Source organism: Chiloscyllium plagiosum, chromosome 7 (assembly GCF_004010195.1).
Source record: "Chiloscyllium plagiosum isolate BGI_BamShark_2017 chromosome 7, ASM401019v2, whole genome shotgun sequence".
NCBI lineage: Eukaryota > Metazoa > Chordata > Chondrichthyes > Orectolobiformes > Hemiscylliidae > Chiloscyllium > Chiloscyllium plagiosum.
Genome location: NC_057716.1, coordinates 51,689,036 through 51,708,311, shown reverse-complemented (window position 1 = coordinate 51,708,311; position 19,276 = coordinate 51,689,036). Strand labels below are relative to the sequence as shown.

General features: G+C 39.4%; 1 protein-coding gene across 4 annotated transcripts in view; it reads left to right on the top strand.

Moving 5' to 3' along the window:
• The window catches only part of tlk1a (tousled-like kinase 1a), a 140,039-nt gene that overhangs the window by 86,529 nt on the left and 34,234 nt on the right, over positions 1–19,276 (top strand). For all 4 annotated transcript variants that reach the window (XM_043693715.1, XM_043693717.1, XM_043693714.1 and 1 more), the window contains exons 13-14: positions 2,951–3,017; positions 6,875–6,972. In XM_043693715.1, coding sequence (XP_043549650.1) covers positions 2,951–3,017; positions 6,875–6,972 — 165 coding nt within the window. The remainder of the gene's footprint in view (positions 1–2,950; positions 3,018–6,874; positions 6,973–19,276) is intronic.

Below are 19,276 nucleotides of genomic sequence, written 5' to 3'. Positions count from 1 at the left end.
GGGGGAGGAGATGAAGGTGATAGGTCAGGGAGGAGAGGGTGAAGTGGAATTTTACCTGCGCATCCACTAATATCATTTATTGTATCCGTTGTTCCCGATGCGGTCTCCTCTACATTGGGGGGACTGGGCGCCTCCTAGCAGAGCGCTTTAGGGAACATCTCCGGAAACCTGCACCAATCAACCACACCGCCCTGTGGCCCAACATTTCAACTCCCCCTCCCACTCTGCCGAGGACATGGAGGTCCTGGGCCTCCTTCACCGCCGCTCCCTCACCACCAGACGCCTGGAGGAAGAACGCCTCATCTTCCGCCTCGGAACACTTCAACCCCAGGGCATCAATGTGGACTTCAACAGCTTCCTCTTTTCCCCTTCCCCCACCTCATCCTAGTTTCAAACTTCCAGTCCCCTTGACTTGTCCGACCTGCCTAGCTCCTTTTCCACCTATCCACTCCACCCTCTCCTCCCTGACCTATCACCTTCATCTCCTCCCCCACTCACCCGTGGGCGGCACGGTGGCACAGTGGTTAGCACTGCTGCCTCACAGCACCAGAGACCCGGGTTCAATTCCCGACTCGGGCGTGGTTAGCACTGCTGCCTCACAGCACCAGAGACCCGGGTTCAATTCCCGACTCGGGCGACTGACTGTGTGGAGTTTGCACATTCTCCCCGTGTCTGCGTGGGTTTCCTCCGGGTGCTCCGGTTTCCTCCCACAGTCCAAAGATGTGCAGGTCAGGTGAATTGGCCATGCTAAATTGCCTGTTGTGTTAGGTAAAGGGGTAAATGTACGGGAATGGGTGGGTTACGCTTCGGGTCGGTGTGGACTTGTTGGGCCGAAGGACCTGTTTCCACACTGTAAGTAATCTAATCTAATCACCCATTGTACTCTATGCTACTCTCTCCCCACCCCACCCTCCTCTAGCTTATCTCTCCACGCTTCAGGCTCTCTGCCTTTATCCCTGATGAAGGGCTTTTGCCTGAAACATCGATTTTGCTGAAGCTCCTCGGATGCTGCTCTTCCAGCACCATTGATCCAGAAACTGACAATTTCATACTTGTTTAGTAATAGTTACGCAAAAGTTGACTTGAACGCAACTAAATTGCAATCTTCAGACCTATTTAAATGAAATATGCGTCAGTGAGTAAACCTGTTAATTGGAGATGCCATGTTTTATATTAAAAATAATTGCTTACTACAAGAAACTCCTGAGTTCTGACCACTTGTTTTCTGAGTCATTACCCCTCCACCGCCCCCCCCCCCCCCAAAGAAAAAAAAGGTAAAATTAGTATCTGCTGGATAAATGCTAAATTCAAAACCAAATCTCTGTTCTCCATTTGCGTCTTGTGTCTGTAGCAAGTTGCTTTAACTCAAGTTGGAGTGCCACTACACGGACAAAAGCTTGGTCATCAAATGTATTTGCCATCTCTGTTAGTGTTACAATTTGCCCTAATGCTGGCAGCTGTATTCTTCTCTGGAATTAAATCTGAGTTTGGGAGGTTTAAGAAATAAAGTTTTTTTTCAGCAAATTAGGAATTGTTATTAGTGAATTCTAGAACACATATTTTCTATGTTGACCTTTGGTAAGGAGTTTTTGTCTTATGAAGAGATGTTGAGGCCACTTTTGGAATATTGTGTGCAATTCTGGTCTCTTTCCTATCGGAAGGATGTTGTGAAACTTGAAAGGGTTCCAAACTAGAGGGCATATGTTTAAGGCGCGAGGGGAAAGATACCAAAGAGATCTGAGGAGCAACTTTTCACGCTGAAGGTGATGCGTATATGGAATGAGCTGCCAGAGAGTGGTGGAGGCTAGTACAATTGCAACATTTAAAGGGGATCTGGATAGATATGTGAATAGGAAGTGTTTACAGGGATATGGGCCGGATGTTGGCAAGTGGGACTAGATTAGGTTGGGATATCTGGTCGGTATGGTTGAGTTGGACCAAAGGGTCTGTTTCCATGTTGTACATCTCTATGACTCTATAATTGGGCCTATACTCATTACAGATGAGAAGACTGAAAGGTGACCTTATTGCAACACAGATGCTTGGGGAATTTGACAGAGTCGGTGCAAAAAGGTTCTTTCTCCTTGTGAGAGAGTCTATGACCAGAGGGCGTAATTTCAGGGTAAGAGGATGCCCATGAAAAACAGATGAGGAGGGATTTCTTCTGAGGGTATTGAATCTGTGGAATTCTATACCACAGAGACCTGCTGAGGTTGAGTTGTTCAGTATATTCAAGGCTGAGATGGACTGAGTTTTAATCATCAATGGATCAAGGTTATATGGATGGCATGAAAGTGAAGTTGAAGAATATCAGATCAGCCGTTATTGAGTGGCAGAGCAGTGTTGATGGGTTGAATGGCCTACTTCAGCTCTTCTGTCTTGACTTACTGTTGAATAAAAATGATTTGTTTTGGAATTATCTGATTAACATTGATAAAAGAATTTATATTGCAATATTTTATTATAAGTTTCTTATTTATCAGCTACATAAGTGACTTACCATGTGTTTCTGTCAGAATGGTAAAAGGCTAAGTTAAAGACTTGATTAATGCAACATAATCAAATAATGCTTGATATTTTGCTATCCTGTGGAAATAATGCTGAGCTGATTTTCTAAAAAATGCTGGGAGTTGATTGTTAATGCATAGCATTTCTGATACTTATTTTGTGGAGCTGAAAGAAAATATTTTATACTGGACACCATGCGACATTATTCTACAAAAAAATCCAGAATAGTTGTCAGGATTTAAACCAAAACGTTGACTGTATACTTTCAACTAACAATCCTCAAATCTTTTGAGAACTGACTTAATGCAAAAAGATTTGGCTGTGTTAGTATCTAGGCATGTCTGCTATTTTGATTGTAAAATAATTATATCTCCTGCAGTAGCTTCTCGTCAATCTTCTAACCCAAATGGTAATACTTTTCTGATACTCCCATCTTATTTAGGTTGACAATAGCAGAGTATCATGAACAGGAAGAGATCTTCAAACTTAGACTAGGACATCTAAAGAAGGTATGTTGGTTTTCATGTTCAGGTAAAAGTAGAAGGTTTGTGGGGAGATGAATGTAATTGAATGTTGAAGCAGAGATCGTGAAGGAAAGAAAGCTTGACCTTATTAAATATCTACTCATAGAGTCATAGAGATGTACAGCACGGAAACAGACCCCTCAGTCAAACTCGTCTATGCCGACCAGATATCCCAACCCAATCTAGTCCCACCTGCCAGCACCTGGCCCATATCCCTCCAAATCCTTTCTGTTCATATACCCATCCAGATGCCTTTTAAATGTTGCAATTGTACTAGCCTCCACCACTTCCTCTGGCAGATCATTCCATACACGTACCATCCTCTGAGTGAAAGAATTGCCTCTTATTTTGTATAGCCATCAAAATTATTCTATTTTCCTATTCTTGAAGTCCTGCAGTAACTGATGCTTAAGGAAAGAGAAAGACCTCCATTTTTATCCTGTTCACTTTCTAAGAGCTTTACAGAAAATGAAATGCATTTGAAGCATGGTTACTGTTGTAATATAGGAAAACATGCTAGCCACTTTGTGCTCAGGAAGATACCATAAGCATCAATGAAATGATCGGTTTGTGATGATAGTTAAGGGATAAATATTGGCCAGAATATTGGAGATAATTTCTCTCCAAACTGGTTTCATCTGAGGGGGTCGAACAGTCTCAATTCAGTGTCTCACCCAAAGGTGTATATTCCCATGGACTGTATAGTCTGTTCTCCTGGATTGTTGACTTGTCTGCCTAGAACAAGACCTGAACGCACAATCTTCTGACTCAATGTGCAACTTGCACTTACTGATCTATGTCTGATACCGTTTTGTCAACTTGCTATTTGTGTTTTGGTTATGGCTTGCATAACATTTGAAAGATAATTCAATTCTCCATTTCTCTGTCTGTGAAATAAACCATTAAATATATCAGTAGAGTTTTCCTTTAATGTGATTTGCTACAAGAAGACATTTATTTATTTCAAAAGTTTAAATGTTTTTATAGTTCTCAGAGACTAATAACAGGATTATTATTGGCAGAATTGAAAACAGATCACATGTTCCCTTTCTTCTGTACTTCTTGCCACAATACCACCATACTGATTAAAAATCTTTCTACCTCAATCTTAAATACAGAGGAACCTCTATTATCCGAAGGACACGGGCGGGGGGAGTATTTCGTTCGGTTAATTGAATGCTGGATAACATAGTTTAGCCGAGCATCGGAACCATGCATTCTTGCTGGATAATCGAGGTTCTTCTATGTACACAAGAACTGTGCCCCCATGGATCTCTGGCAAAGAGTTCCAAAGACTTTCAACCCTCTGAGAAAAGAAATTCCTTCTCTCTGGTCCTAGACTCTTCTGTGAGAGGAAACATTCTCTCAGTGCTTACCTTATTAAGCATCTTAAAATCCTATATGTCACAATGAGTCACTTCTCATTTTTCTAAACTTCAAAGAGTAGAGTCCCTAATAAGGTAAATAAGAGGACGAAACCACTCCAAATGTGGTCTCACCATTTTACCTTGTATAATTGCAGGGCTTCCCTAGTCTTGCACTTTAACTCCCTGAAATAAGGGCCACCATTCCATTAGCCTTCCTGATTATCAGCTGCACCTATGTGATAATGTTGTTTCATGCACAACTGCCACCAAGTTCCTTTGTGTTGCAGCTTTCTGCAAATTTTCTCCATTTACCTTAACTTGAATCCCAAAGCAAAATAATGGTGTCACAACATTTGCTTATTTGAATGTTAATTTCAGTGTTTCATAATACAACAGGAATTTATTTTGCTAAATGCTTTCCTTTAGTTACTTTTACAAAAACATTCATAGCATGTTTTAAAATTGCATGAGTGGATATAACTTTAAGTCCAACTCTCAAAAAACTAAGCATTGGGGATTTTACAAAAAAATTAAATATCTAATATTTAATTATGCAAAAAGCTTGTACAATTGTACTCAGTCTGTTTTTAAGATTGAAAAGAAATCATGTTTGCTTGTGATTTTAAAATTGCATCAATCTGCTGATGTTTTTACATTAAATTTATCTGATATACTGTCTTGCTGTTGAATCATTGTTTTTAATTGGGGCAACCTTTGGATCATGATGTTTGCCATTTTACATAACTAAAAGTTTGCAGCTTCTGAGTTAAAGGCATAGCAATGCGTAGAAGTCAGTCTGGTAAACATGTAATATTTCTGTCTGTTTTTATCTCCACTAAAGGAAGGTTAATTCAAAAATAGATTAGCATTCAGAATTATTTTTTACTTCAGTGTTAGAATTCTTCATTACTTGATAGAGATGTATCAATCTCTACATTTTTTTGTAATCATCAAGGTACAGTACACTTAGAAGCCATTTCATGCATCAACTATTTAGAGCATTTTCTCCACACAAACTATCTAATGAAACACTCAGTTGCACCCTCCCATTCACTTTAATAACATTTAAAGTAACTATGCAGTTTTCATTTTCAAATATTTATGGATCTTGCTTCATTCGTAGTTTGTGGCAGAGAAATAATGTTTTTCTAATTTTTTTTATAATTATCTTAAATATGCACTCTCATTTCTATCTTTCCAGACAATAGCAACTGCTTGTTGCTGCAACTTTGTAAACCAACTCATAATCATGAAGACACCTGTCCAATCATTTCTTGATCATCTCTTCAACAGTGTAAAATCTCTGCATTTGTCACATCTCTCTCATAACTAATCTCTCAATCCTTAGAATCTCCCCATGAGTCTGTGCTTCACCGTTCTGGTTTCTTCCTTAAATGATGTGCAGTACTCCCGATGTGTTATGAGTTCCACGTTGTCACATTGCTACTATTCTCTACCTGTAGATTCAAAACCAAAGATTACATTTTCTGGCAGTGTCTATTTGAATACAATTTTTAATGATTTGCAAGACTATTTATGTAATCCATTTAAAAGTTTGCCTTTCCATGTTCTGGCCAACAGACTATTTCTTTAATTTTGAACTTCATCTACTAACTAGGTGCTTAGCTTTCTGATCTACATGCTCTTGAAACCCTTCACAATTTTTCATGTCCCTCAGGTTGGAATTGTAGATTTTCAGTTTACCTGTAGTCCCTCCACTTCCATGTCCAGGTCATGAATATGCATAGCAAATACCAGCAGCTCCCACTTGAACTTGCTGCTTACATTGCTGAGTTACATGCTAAGTGGTTTACTTTTACTACTATCCTTTCTTTTCTCCTCTCCCAAGCATCTCTCTTGGAATCGGATAAATCCATTTAGCCTCTTAAAATTGAATATTGGCTCAAAGTTAAGAAAACTTTCATATGGTTGAGCACCATTGACCAGCACCATTTATTATCCATCCCCCAGTGCCTTTGAGAGGATGAGATGAGATCACTGCGATCATAGCTGACCGGCAAATGGCGTTAAGATTCTCGAAATTACTCCAAAGATTTATGTCCTTTTGCTTAATAAAAATGTATAAGTTCAGTTTCTTAATTGGGTCTATTCTTCAAATTTTATTTTAAATGTGAGCATTTCTATCTCTCAATTGCTGTCTTTCTGCCTTCTTCACAGTTCATGTGGGCTTGTGAGGGCATTCTGCTCGAGTCTCTGGAGAATTATTTTTTCTTTTAGACTTTTTGCGGTGTTTAATAAAATTGCCTTTGAAAACCCATGTAAATAATGATGGAGTCTTGGCATATCAATTTAGTTTTCATTCATAATGCAAGTTAATTGTTCTTGAATTTGTGCTTGTTACATTGCCTGAATGAATTGGGGCATTCAACACCCTTTGAGAAAGCTGGTTGAATGTTTGTGAGGATGACTAATAGTTGAGCAGTTTATAAGTTTATTTCCCATTGGTATCAACAGGAAGAAGCTGAAATTCAAGCAGAGCTCGAACGCCTGGAGAGAGTCCGAAATCTGCATATACGTGAACTTAAAAGAATAAATAATGAAGATAGTTCACAGTAGGTTAATGAATGTTAAATAATTTTCTTGCTTTTATGTCTTTCTCAAAAGCTCAGTTCCATAGCAGTTCAGTCAATGGAATATATTTGGAGCGAAAACAGAAGTTGCTCAAAGAACTCAACAGTCTTGCAGCATTTGTGGAGAGAAATCAGAGTTAACGTTTTGGGTCCAGTGAACCATCTTCAGAACTGATCTTAGCTGAGTAAAGATTGACAACTGCTGAAGATGGAGTGCTGGGAGGTGTAAACAATAGGTGAGATGGAGCCCAGCAGGAGAGAAAAACAATTGGGCAGGCAAAGGAATGGGTGAAGGTCAGCCTAGGAGAATCAATAACTGCTCTTGGAGACCATTAGTGGCTGGCAATAGGTTGCTTGTGTTAGCCCATGTGATGATAAGGTCTGTGTGTGAGAGACAGTGTGACAGACATAAAAAAAGGGCACTGACATGGGAGAAGCTGCCCAGGTCCTAGAATTATTGAACTCAATATTGAGTCTTGACGGTTGGATGGGCTTCATCCCCACCTATTATTTACTCCTTCACCTTCCTGTACCCTATCCTCAGCATAGGAGAAAGTGAGGACTGCAAATGCTGGATATCATGTGCTTTTCCAGTACCACAATCTCGACCCTATTCTCAGCATATATGCTAATTTTTCCCGAGCTAATAGATTGCTGGACCCGCAATGTTAACTCTGCTTTCCTTCCACAGATGCTGTCAGATTTGCTCAAAGTTTTCCCACAACTTCCTGTTTTTGATTCTGATTTCCAGTATTTGCATTCTTCGGCCTTTTAAAGTATTTTTGAAATATAATCACTGCAGTAAGACACTTTACATAGAGCAGTGTGTTTTGATGACTGGATTTTTAGTGCTGATGGTTGAAGATTAAAACTTGTGGAGAACTCCCCTGATCATGAAATAGTATCAAGGTATCCTGACTGTCCATCTGAGGATTGCGGACGTTTAATGTACTTTTTGTCTTATTGGAAAGTTGGTGGTTATGGTGTTCAGCATTCCCCCGTTACAGTAATTGGTGAAGCTAGAATATTTGTGAATGAAACTAATGAAACTACTGCGTGCTCGCTCTCGCTCTGACTTGTGCTCTCTGGTTGGTCTCCTCTTCTGCATCTGATTGTGCACTTTCACTCTTTCTTGCTCTATCCATCCTGCACTCAGTTGCAATGTCTGTCATTTCTTCTCACCCAAGTTGCTCACTCTCTCCTGTTCCACCTGCTCTTGGTTTCCTTCACCCTGCCCTGTAGTTTTTAAGTCATCTGAAATATTCCAATTAGTTCATAAGTATGTATAACTTGAAAACAAGAGAATGATCTGATGAAATGATTTTTTTTTCTTGCACGGGATGTGGGTGTCACGAGCAAGGCCAGCATTTGTTGCCAATTACAAATTGCTGTTGAACTGGATAATCCACTGGGCTGTTTCAGAGTGCAGTTAAGAGTCAACCACTGTTGTGGATCTGGAATCAGATGTAGACAGGTCTCCTTCCCTAATAAATATTAGTGAACTAGATTGATATTTACAGCAGTTTGATAGTTGACATGGCTGGCAACTATGAGACTAACCAAATGAAAACCATAAGAACTGTGGATGCTGTAAATCGGAAACAAAAACAAATTGCTGGATATGCGCAGTAGTTACATTACCTGCACAAATATTCTAATTTCACCGACTAGGTCTGGATAAGATCTGGTAACATCTGTGGAGACAAATCAGTTAATATTGTGGTCGAGTGAACCTGCTCAAGTTTGGAGGAAGGGCCGCTCGACCTGAAATGTTAACTGTGATTTGTCTCCACTGATGCTGCCAGACCCGCTGAGCTGAGACTAACCATGTTTTGCAGCATGTCCCCAAGCTTTAGCCTGGATCCTCTGGATCACTGATCCAGTATCGTTACCACTCTGTCACCATCTCTTACTGAAGTAAATAGTTAAAGGAAGAGTGAGGAGAGTAGAAAGGATCAAAGGTTTTTCATTTTATAAAAGAAAATAGTTGTTAACTTCCAACAAAGACATTAAAGAAGAGAAGATATCTAGGAAAACATTAACTGAACATTAGCTTCTTTCAATTCCAAGAATAGGAGTACTAGAAACAGACGCAACAGCACCAAAAATAGTAAAGATAGGCCAGCACAGCTTTAGAAATTGTGCAAGAGCATTGTTCTGATTCATGGTGCGCACATGCGATGTTAACACAATTCCTATTGTGGGTCTAGGGTAACATTTTGTGCTGGAACAAAAATATGCTGTTATATTTGATAAATGGTCTAATGAAAAATCAATTTAATGTTGCAAAAGATGACGAGAGCAGAGGTGGAAAATGAGGTGATCTCTTTCAAGAAATCCATCTGAATAGAGGCCTTAACTGTGAAACAAATTATATTTCAAAAGCTATAACTTAATCCTGGAGTTACCAGATTGCATTCTATGCTATGGAGAAGCTGGGTGATGTGGACAGAAGCTTTCAAAGCAGCAGTTAAAAATAATCCAGTTGTTCAGAGGTTTGGGTTTGTGAAGTGATCATGGTCAGAAAAAGCCATTAGGAACCCCAGGAAGATTTGAGAGAGGAGTTTACAGTTTTCAAGTAAATGATGAAATTCTCAAGATCTGATTTGGAGCAGGAAGCTATAATAGAAATTGTGTTCAGAGACCATACTGGTAAGCAAATTATATATCCATGTTAAAGGAAAATTAGAGGGATTGCAAAACTTGGAAATACAGTCATGGTAGGGAGCTGTAGATGAGTTTGGCTCTTGAATAAGAGTAGGTACTTGAATAGGTAAAAAGAGGATGAAAGAATGGTCAAAAGTAGGAATCGTGAACAGGAACAAGATGAACCAACAAATCTTGATATTTTGATGAAGATTTAGGAATAGGCTATTTAAAAAATGTAAAATTACAGTTGGTTTAGGGGACAGTGGCCCCTCAGGGACTAATTATAGTGATTAGGGGACAAACCTGAATAGTAAAAATCGTCATCTGGTATGTGGGTCAAGCTCTGTGAAAGTAAGAGTAAACTTTAGTTAGTTATCCCAGCTAATGGATTCCAATGCCCTTTGCTCACTAGGAGGGCCAACCACTCTGGAGCCTTGGTAGTCAAATCATGAGAAGTGCAAGCTGCTAAAGCAGGTCATAGACCATTAGTACATCTGAACATGGAGTCTAGCTAACCTATAAGGACTGCACTGTAGGAATTGAGAAGGAAAAGACCCCACCCACAGCCCTCATTACTCTGCAGGCGACAGTATTTTATTCCCTCAGTCTTATCATTGAAGCATCTTGGCCCTCCAAAGGGAGATTGTTTTGCTTTGAGCCAGAAGCTTCAGCTTGGAGTGAGCTGTTCCAACACACGCCAGCTCGAAATGACCTCTTATGTGGATTTTAATTGGAATGATTGGCTGTGGAGAGTTGGTCACCCCATTTTCTTACCTGCTCTGGAAAAGCTTCCCAGAGGTGAGAATGCATCAAAGAATCGTTAGCATCCTTTTACTTTCTAGCCGTCCTACCTCACCACCAATAACCATGTCTGTACTGGTACAGGAAAATCTGGACAAAGTTTCCTAACATATCCTTTCAGAAATGAAAAATATTGAGGACTAGTAAACAAGTAAGTTTAAAAAGGGATTTTTGAGAAAATGAGGACCATCTGAGATCAGTAATTAATTAGCTGTTTTTTGGGAATTGTTTGTCCTTTGGATTTTATAATTGATAGGAAGGCGCATAAATTTTGAAAAAGGAAGCAATATGACAAATGGTGACATGAAACAACAAACGAAGGTTGTCCACAAGAAAGAAAGCATTTATATATTTAGATTCCATTTATGTAGTGTCTTCCATACGTTCGTGCACAGCTGATGTTTCATAGCCAAAATATTTGGAAAGCATTGTCAGAGTTGTAATCTAGGAGATAGAGTAACCAGTTTCTTCCCAGTAAACCCCACTGTACAGTAATGTAATAACCAAATAATCTGTTTGTGATATTGGTTGAAGGATAAATATTGACCAGGATACTGGTGCAAATTCTGGGGACCAGTTTAGCTCATTTGGCTGAATGTTTTGCGAAGCAGTGTGTTGCCAACAGCATGGGTTCAATCCCATCACTGGCTGAGGTTACCACGAAGGACTTTTCTTCTCAAGCTCTTCCCTCATCTGAGGTATGGTGGCCCTCAGGTTAAATCACACCAGTTGTGTGTCTCTCTAATGAGAGAGTAGCCCTCTGGTAAGACTATGGTGACACAATACAATCCGGTTCAAATTAGCCTCTTCCTCTTGAAATGGTGCCATGGTTGACAAAGAGGCTTTGGTTTAACATCCGGCTTGGAGGCTAGGCTGCTGCAAACTGAAGTACTGTGTCAATGCTGTTGAAGAGAAAGGGCTAATCCGTGGTGCTTGTCAAGAGTGAGTTGTGTGAAATTCTGAAACATGATTTGGATATCCAGGCTACATTGGTGATCACAAATGAATCTGAAAGAGGAAGCGTGAATTCTCAGTAGAAATCACATGGAAAAACACTGGAGGCAAACACTGCAAAAAAAATTGTGAAAATGGATTTAGGCAGATAATTGTAAACAAAAATAGTAAAGGACAGCAAAGACGGACAAATTAGATCCTTTGCTGGAAGGAGACTGACATTCCTGGGACCCATAAGTAGAGAAGTGCAGATAAAGTTTTTAGAAAAAATAGTGAAATTGCAAAGTTCTGGGAAAAAAACACACATAACTAGAAACTTTATTTCAAATTTCTAGCATTGAAATCTACTTTTATTTTCTAGGCAATTTTCCTGGTTTGCTTGAATGCCTTTCCAGTGCTTCACTAGAATTCTGACTGCACATTATCCATCAGTTTTTCTCCACTTGCTAGTTTTGGTTCATTTTTAAAAGAACTTTGAGGGTGTATATCTCTCTCTCCTTCTCCATGATAAATACTGGACAGTTTATCTCTAGGAACCTGAGAAATGCTAGATTGAAAAATACCAATTGCATCTAATTCTCTAGCCGTTCCAGTATTTGCATGATTCAACAATACTGTTTATTGTTCACTTATTCATTTACAACCCAATAAATCTGTTTGACAGTTTGTAGATCAAACTACCATTTATTGAAGTGTTTATTTTTCTATCTTCTGGTGTCAGGCAAGATACAGATGAAGACCTATTATCAAAAGATAAAATGCCTAATAATGATCTTACATTTCAGTTAGAGTCATACATGCTGGAACCAGACCCTTCAATCCAACTCATCCATGGCATCATCCCAATCTGGCAGAGTCCCATTTGCCAGAATTTGGCCCATATCTCTCTCAACCCTTCCTATTCATATACCCAACCAGGTACCTTCAAATTATACCCACCTTTACCACTTCCTCTGGCAGCTTGTTCCATACACACCACCCTCTACTTTAAAAAGTTACCCCTTTGGCCCTTTTTAAATCTTTCTCCCTCACCTTAAACCCTTCCCCTATAGTTTTAGATTCCCCCACCCTAGGAAAAAGACCTTGGCTTTTCACCCTCTCCATGCCCCTCATGATTTTATAAACCTCTAAGGTCACCCCTCAGCCTCCAAAGCTCCAGGCTTAAAAAGCCCCAGCGATTCAGCCTTTCTGTATAACCCAGGCCCTCCAGTCCGAGCAACAACCTTGTAAATCTTCTCTGCACCCTCTCAAGTTTAACAACATCCTTCCTTTAGAAGGCCAACCAGAATTACATACAATATTTGAAAAGTGGCCTCACCAGTGTCCTATACAGCTGCAGTACAACAGTTATTATTATTGGCAACTTAGAATCCAATATGATCACTGGCAGGAGGATCAGTTGGCTGAATGACTGATTTATGATCCAGAGTGATGCCAACAGCTTTGGTTCAATTCCTGCACTGGCTGAAGTTAGCATGAAAGTCCTACCTTTTCAACTTCTTCCCACATCTGAGGAATAGTGACCAGTTAAACCACCACCTGTGGTCTCCTAATGAGCAAGCACACCTATGGTTCTAGGGTTATGGTGGCTTTATTCAAGATGAGAGCAAAGAATAACCCAAGAAACTAAGGCCAATTAGTCTAACCTCGATGATGGAGAAACTAGTTGTAGCAGTTCTGAGGGACAGAATTAGTCTGCACTTGGAGATATAGGAATTAAGAAAGATCAGTCAGTTAATGGGAAGTCATGCAAAATCAACTTGATTCAATTTTTTGAAAAGGTGACCAGGTGTGTAGATAAGGGCAATGTATTTGACAAAGTATATTTGGATTTCAGCAAGGCTTTAGATAAGGTTATGCATGGGAGACTGATAGTGATGGTAAGAACCCATGGGATCTAAGGCAATTTTGCTAGTTGAATCCTGAATGGCAGGAATCAGTGATGGTTAACGAGTGTTTTTGTGATTGAAAGGGCAATAGGTTGAGAGGGGAAGTGAGGAAATTTTTTTTCACTGAGGGTGGTGGGAATCTCGAGCTCACTGCCCGTAAGGGTGGTCGAGATGGAAACTCATAATAGTTAAGAAATATTTAGATGTACATTTGCGATATCGAGACAAAGAAGGCAATGAGCCATTTATTTGAAAATTGGAATAGAAGAGTTTGATTTGATTCATTACTGTCACATGTGCCAAAGTACAGTGAAAAGTTTTGTTTTGCACACAGTAAATGCAGATCATAACATACAAAGATAATTGGGTGATTGAACAGAGCGTGGAATATCAAGTTATTCTGCAGAGAAGGTGCACAAATAACAAGATCAAATTACATTTAAAATTTGAGAGGTTAATTTAGAAATCTACTAACAGTGAGAAAGAAGCTGTTCTTGAACCTGTTGAAACATATGTTTCAGCTTATGTATTTTTTTGCCCTATGGGAGAGGTTGGAAAGGATTGTAAACCAGGATGGGAGAGGGTCTTTGATGTTGGTCTGCCTTTCTGAGGCACCAAGAAGTGTAGATGGAGACAGTGGATGGAAGGTTGGCTTGTGTGATGGACTGTATTCCCAACTTGCTGTAGGTTCTTATGGTCTTGGGCAGAGATGCTGTACAAAACCGTGATGTGTCTAGATAGAATGTTTTCTGTGGTGCATCTGTAAAAGTAGGAGAGAGACCTTATGGACATGCTGAATTTCCTGAGCCGCCTGAGAAAGGAGAGGCATAATTGTGCTGCCTTGATCATTGCATCAGTGTGGGAGTTGTCCAGGATAGATTGGTGATAGTCACTCCTAGGTACTTGACATACTCTATTGTCTCCATCTCCGCTCCATTGATGTAGATAGGGGCATGCCCTCCTCCTTCCTGAAGTCAATGATAAGTTCTTCAGTTTTGCTGGCATTGAGGGAAAGATTGTTATATTTACTGCAAGTCACCAAGCACTGTGTCTCTTTCCTGTATTCTGTCTCGTCATAATATGATATCCGGCTTACGATGGTGGTGTCATCAGTGAACTTGTGTATGGAGTTCAGGTAAAATTTGGTGTCTCAGTCATGGGTGTACTGTAGGGGACTGCGTACATATCCTTGCGGGGTGGCAGTGTTGAGGATTGTCGTGGAGGATATGCTGTTGCCTATCTTCACTGATTGCAATCTGTGGGTAAGGAAGTTGAAGAGCCAGTTGCAAAGAGCAGAGCAGAGGCGTCAGTCTCCGAGTTTGAAGATTAGTTTGGTTGGGCTTGTAGTGTTGAAGGCAAAGCTGTAATTAATAAGTAGAAGCCTGATGTAGGTGTACTTATTATCCAGATGTTCCAGGGATGAATGTAGGGTCAGGGAGTTGGCTTCTGCTGTGGATCTGCTGCACTAGTAGCAAATTGCAAGGGATCAAGAGAGGCTGGGAGATTAGAGTTGATATGAGCCATAAATAACCCCTCAAAGTACTTCGTAATTAAGGAGGTCAGAGCAACTGGGCGGTAGTTATTGAGGCAAGTTGCATGTGTTTTGTTTGATACCAGAATGATTGTAGACTTCTTGAAGCAGGTGGGGACTTGGATTGTAGCAAGGAGATGTCAGTGAATACTCCCACCACCTGATCGGCACAGAATCCGAGTGCACAGCCAGGGACTCTATCTGGACCAATCGTTTTAGGTTAGGTTTTGTTTTTGATCAGGGTAGACTCAATGGGCTAAAGGGCCTGTCTTTGTGCTGTACACATCTATGTCTGACTAAAAGAATTGAACGTGGATCATTTGAGACGATGAGAAATGTGGAAGTTGGAAACAAAATGAGAGTTTTCCATTTCAGCTGGGAGCAAGTCATGGTCCTATTAGAGATGATAGGAAAAACAGAGTTGAGGGAGATCATACAAATAGGACAGAAACAATCCTATAAAAAGGTAGAGTCATTTCTGAGGAAGAGTCACTGGACCCAAAATGTTAACTTAGATTCTCTTCTCAGATGCTGCCAGATCTGCTGAGCTTTTCCAGCAACTTCTGTTTTTGTTCCTATAAAAAGGAAAACCTGGCTAGCATCTCTGTCGGTAGCAACATTTTCATTTGGAAGAAGTAGAATGTGTGAAAAGTGAAATCTGTCAGAGAGCAAGTTCAACCAGGCAGAGGAAGATAATGCTTCATGGAAACTGGTTGGCCTCCATTTCAGGGTGAAGTGGAGAGCTGTCTGACCTTGTTGGGAATGAAGGTGTCAAGAGATTGAACTGTAAAGAGCAGACCGGGTAAGAGCTTGGAACTTTACCTCTTGCATAAAGCCATTTTCCTCCTGTAAGTCACTTTTGATGGCCTGTTTAACTATTTTTGGAGGATCTTAATTGAGTTGGATCCTTTTCTTCAACGATGTGCATTATTTAATAGGGGTCATTGAACAGATATGGAAAACTTGGCCAGTTCCTCCTCCTTCTCCTTTCACAAATAACAAGCTCTGAGGCTAAGTGTAGCTTTTCTAATGATATCCACACTAAAATTATCCAACTCTTTTTGTTCAAACCATTATCTGTATGGTCTCCATGGCAACTGACTGTACTTAGTTTTGTATTCTTTGCTAAATTTATGCTTTTTTATTATCAACATGTACTTAAATTGCGATCTGCACAAGTTAATGCTGAACTTAAAGTAACAAAGTAATTTTATATGAATGGTTGACTGTGTATTAATATTTCAAGAGCTCAATTTGATGGCAAAATAGATTGAAGATCTCAAGAAATTGCCAGCTTATTCATGCTAGTTACAAACAAAATGTTTTGCACTTCATAACGAACAGCTGAGCTCTAATCTGTGTAAATAACTTTAAAACTGAAATGATGGAATTTTGAGCTAAATAAAAAGTTTGAACTTATAAGCTTTGAGGAAAGAACACTTCAGAAAATATATACCTGAAAATCTTATTAATTTGAGTTATTGCATTCTCAATCAGTTTCCTAGATGTTGAGTAGATGAAGACACACTTGTAGGATATGTGAGCGTTAAGCCATAGAAGAATTCTAAGTTACTTAGCTTGCAAGTAACTAAACCTAAAGCTCGGTTGCCACCTTTCGCCTATTCTCTCGTCAGCACACGTGCCTAGGCAATTATTTAATTTAATTCCCTTAGTTTGAATCTGCTACTCTTCTGAAGAAATAGAACTCTTTTTACAAATGCAATTAGGTTTGCTAATTTGCTTTTTGCATCATCTTCCTGATTTGGAGTTCTTCATTCTAATAATTAATAGTTTTATTCCTCGCTCAATATCACTTGATTTGTCTATTGTTAAACATCAATTTGTCACGTTAGAAAATGTGGCAATACTTTGATTTTTACCAAACCTGTTGAGAAATAGCTTTCCAGGCTTTTATTTTAAAAGCTCCCATTTAAAAATGTTAAAACATTATTTATTTTTCACTGGCATTCATAACATTGTGGTTTCACTTTCTGTATTCCCAAGTTATTGTATGTAGCAAAACTGCAATCAATTGGGGATCGAGGGAAAGCTGTCCACTGGTTGGAGTCATATTTGGCACTTAGGAAGATGGTTGTGGTTGTTGGTCAGTCATTTCACCTCTAGGACATTTCCGCAGGATAGTGTTTCATTAATGACCTTCCCTTCGCCATAAGATCTAAGTGGGCAAGTTTGCTGCTGATTGTTCAGCATCATTCGCAACTACTCAGATACTGAGTAGTTCATGTTCAAACGCAAAAGATCTGGACAGTATCCAGCCTTGGCTGGCAAGCGGCAAATAACATGCGCACCATATAAGAGATGATGTAATCACTGTCCTTTGACATTCAGTAGTGTTACCATCACTGAATCCAATGATATCAACATCCATTGACCAGAAACGCAACTGGACCTGCCACACAATCTCAGTGGCTAGAAGAGCAGGTCAGAGGCTAGAATATTCTGGTGAGTAACTCACTTCCTAACTTCCCAAATCCTGTCCATTATCTACAAGGCACAAGTTGGGAATGTGATGGAATACTGCCTACTTGCCTGGATGAATGCAGCTCCAACAATACTCTAGAAGCTTGACAACCATCCAAGACAAAGCAGCCCACTTGATTGGCACCACATTCACAAGGATCCACTTGCTCCACCACTGATGCTCAGTAGCAGCAGTGTGTAATATTTATAGAATACATTGCAGAAATTAATCAAAGATCCTTAGATAGCACCTTCCAAACGCACGGCTGCTTCCATCTCAAAGCTCAAGGGCATCAAATACTTGAGGAAAACCACCACCTGCAACTTATCCATCCAAGTCATTCACCATCCCGAATTGGAAATATATCACCGTTCCTTCAGTTGCTGCGTCAAAATCCTGAAATTCACTCCCTCAAGGCATTGTGAATCAACCTACAGCAGGTGGACTGCAGCGGTTCAAGAGGGCAGCTTGTCATCACCTTAAGGGCAGCTGGGATGGGCAATAAATACTGGCTAGCCAGTGATGCCCACCTCCCATGACCGAATTTTTAAAAAATTCTCTATCTACAACATAGCACAATTTTTTTTGAAGATTTGCAATTAATTTTCTGTTGTGTTGCAGGAGATGTTTGAAAAATTTGCATGGATACTTTCCAGTTAATTTTAGAAGCCTGGAATTGACTCATTGATGGAAGTAGAAATGTTGTGCACATTTTCACTAGTTATAGCTGGTCTACTTTGATATGTAAAATGTATGAGATGCGAATTGGGTTTTTGTTAATATAACTAACCATCAATCAAGCAACCATAAAAATACAAAGTTGAATTTGTAGTAGTTAAAACCATGAATAAAGATTCGTAATTCTTAATTCTAAAGCAGTTACGAACTTTATAATGACTGATTTGATTATCCACTGATCTGTTTGGCTGCACTACACTTTGGAATCGGTCTTCATAAAATTACACTATTTTTGTATGACAAACATATAATTGAAAAAATGTTTGACCTGCTCAACTAGATGCTCATTTAGATTTTTGTTACTGAATTCCTCAATATTGGTAGCCTTCACATGGATCAAGAAAAGTATAATAGCTGTTTGAATGGCTACTTCCCAGTGTGTCTTCTAAATGTTCGAACATTAATGAAATTTGCACTAACCTGTTTCATCCTTGTATTTTTGAGATAATACTTTGAAATTTCTTATTTCCAAATTATGTTGTTACTGACATTTTGAGAAGGACTCTTTATGAATGATGCAACTTTCTTTAAGATTCAGTTTTCTGCTGTAGATGTAACAAACCTCTTTAGCTGTGGACTCACCTGCAGATCATACGAATTCAATCCCATAATATAAAGCAAAGCTAACTTTGCATTTTTAGTTTGTGCAATACTTTTTGGCCTATTTTTGTTGTATTTATTTCCTAAACACATTAGGAAAATCCATAACAAGATTAGTTCACGTCAATTCAGATTATTGGTCTGACTTTAGAATTTAAAATGTACCCTCCAGTTAAGCATATTGCCGATTCTTCTCCTTAGTACCACATGCAGGTTTAAGATCTCAATTTTTGATAAAGAGACCTAGGTCATTTTGTTCATTTCCCCTCCTTACACTCATTACCTTGATGGCCCAAACCTCACTGTTTTTAATTTTTGCCCTTTAGGCTAAAAAAAACCTCAATTCTCTTAATACTTTACCTCCCTCTCTTGAACTCTTCTTTTCTGACACCCCTTTCTGCAAAGCTACCAAAACCTCCAAAAGTCACCCTCATGTTTACCTTTTATCAATTATAGTGGCCTCAATTGAACCACTATAATCTCAAATGTGTCTGATACATGTCTAAATCTGTCCAGTGCTCCTCACTGATTGTGCTTGTTGGAAACAGTGCTAACTTCCTTTCCTGCTTCTGTTTGCTCTTAACAATTAAGTGCAAGAAGTGGATAACTAATCTTGTTCCAAAGCTGGGGAAATCCCACTTA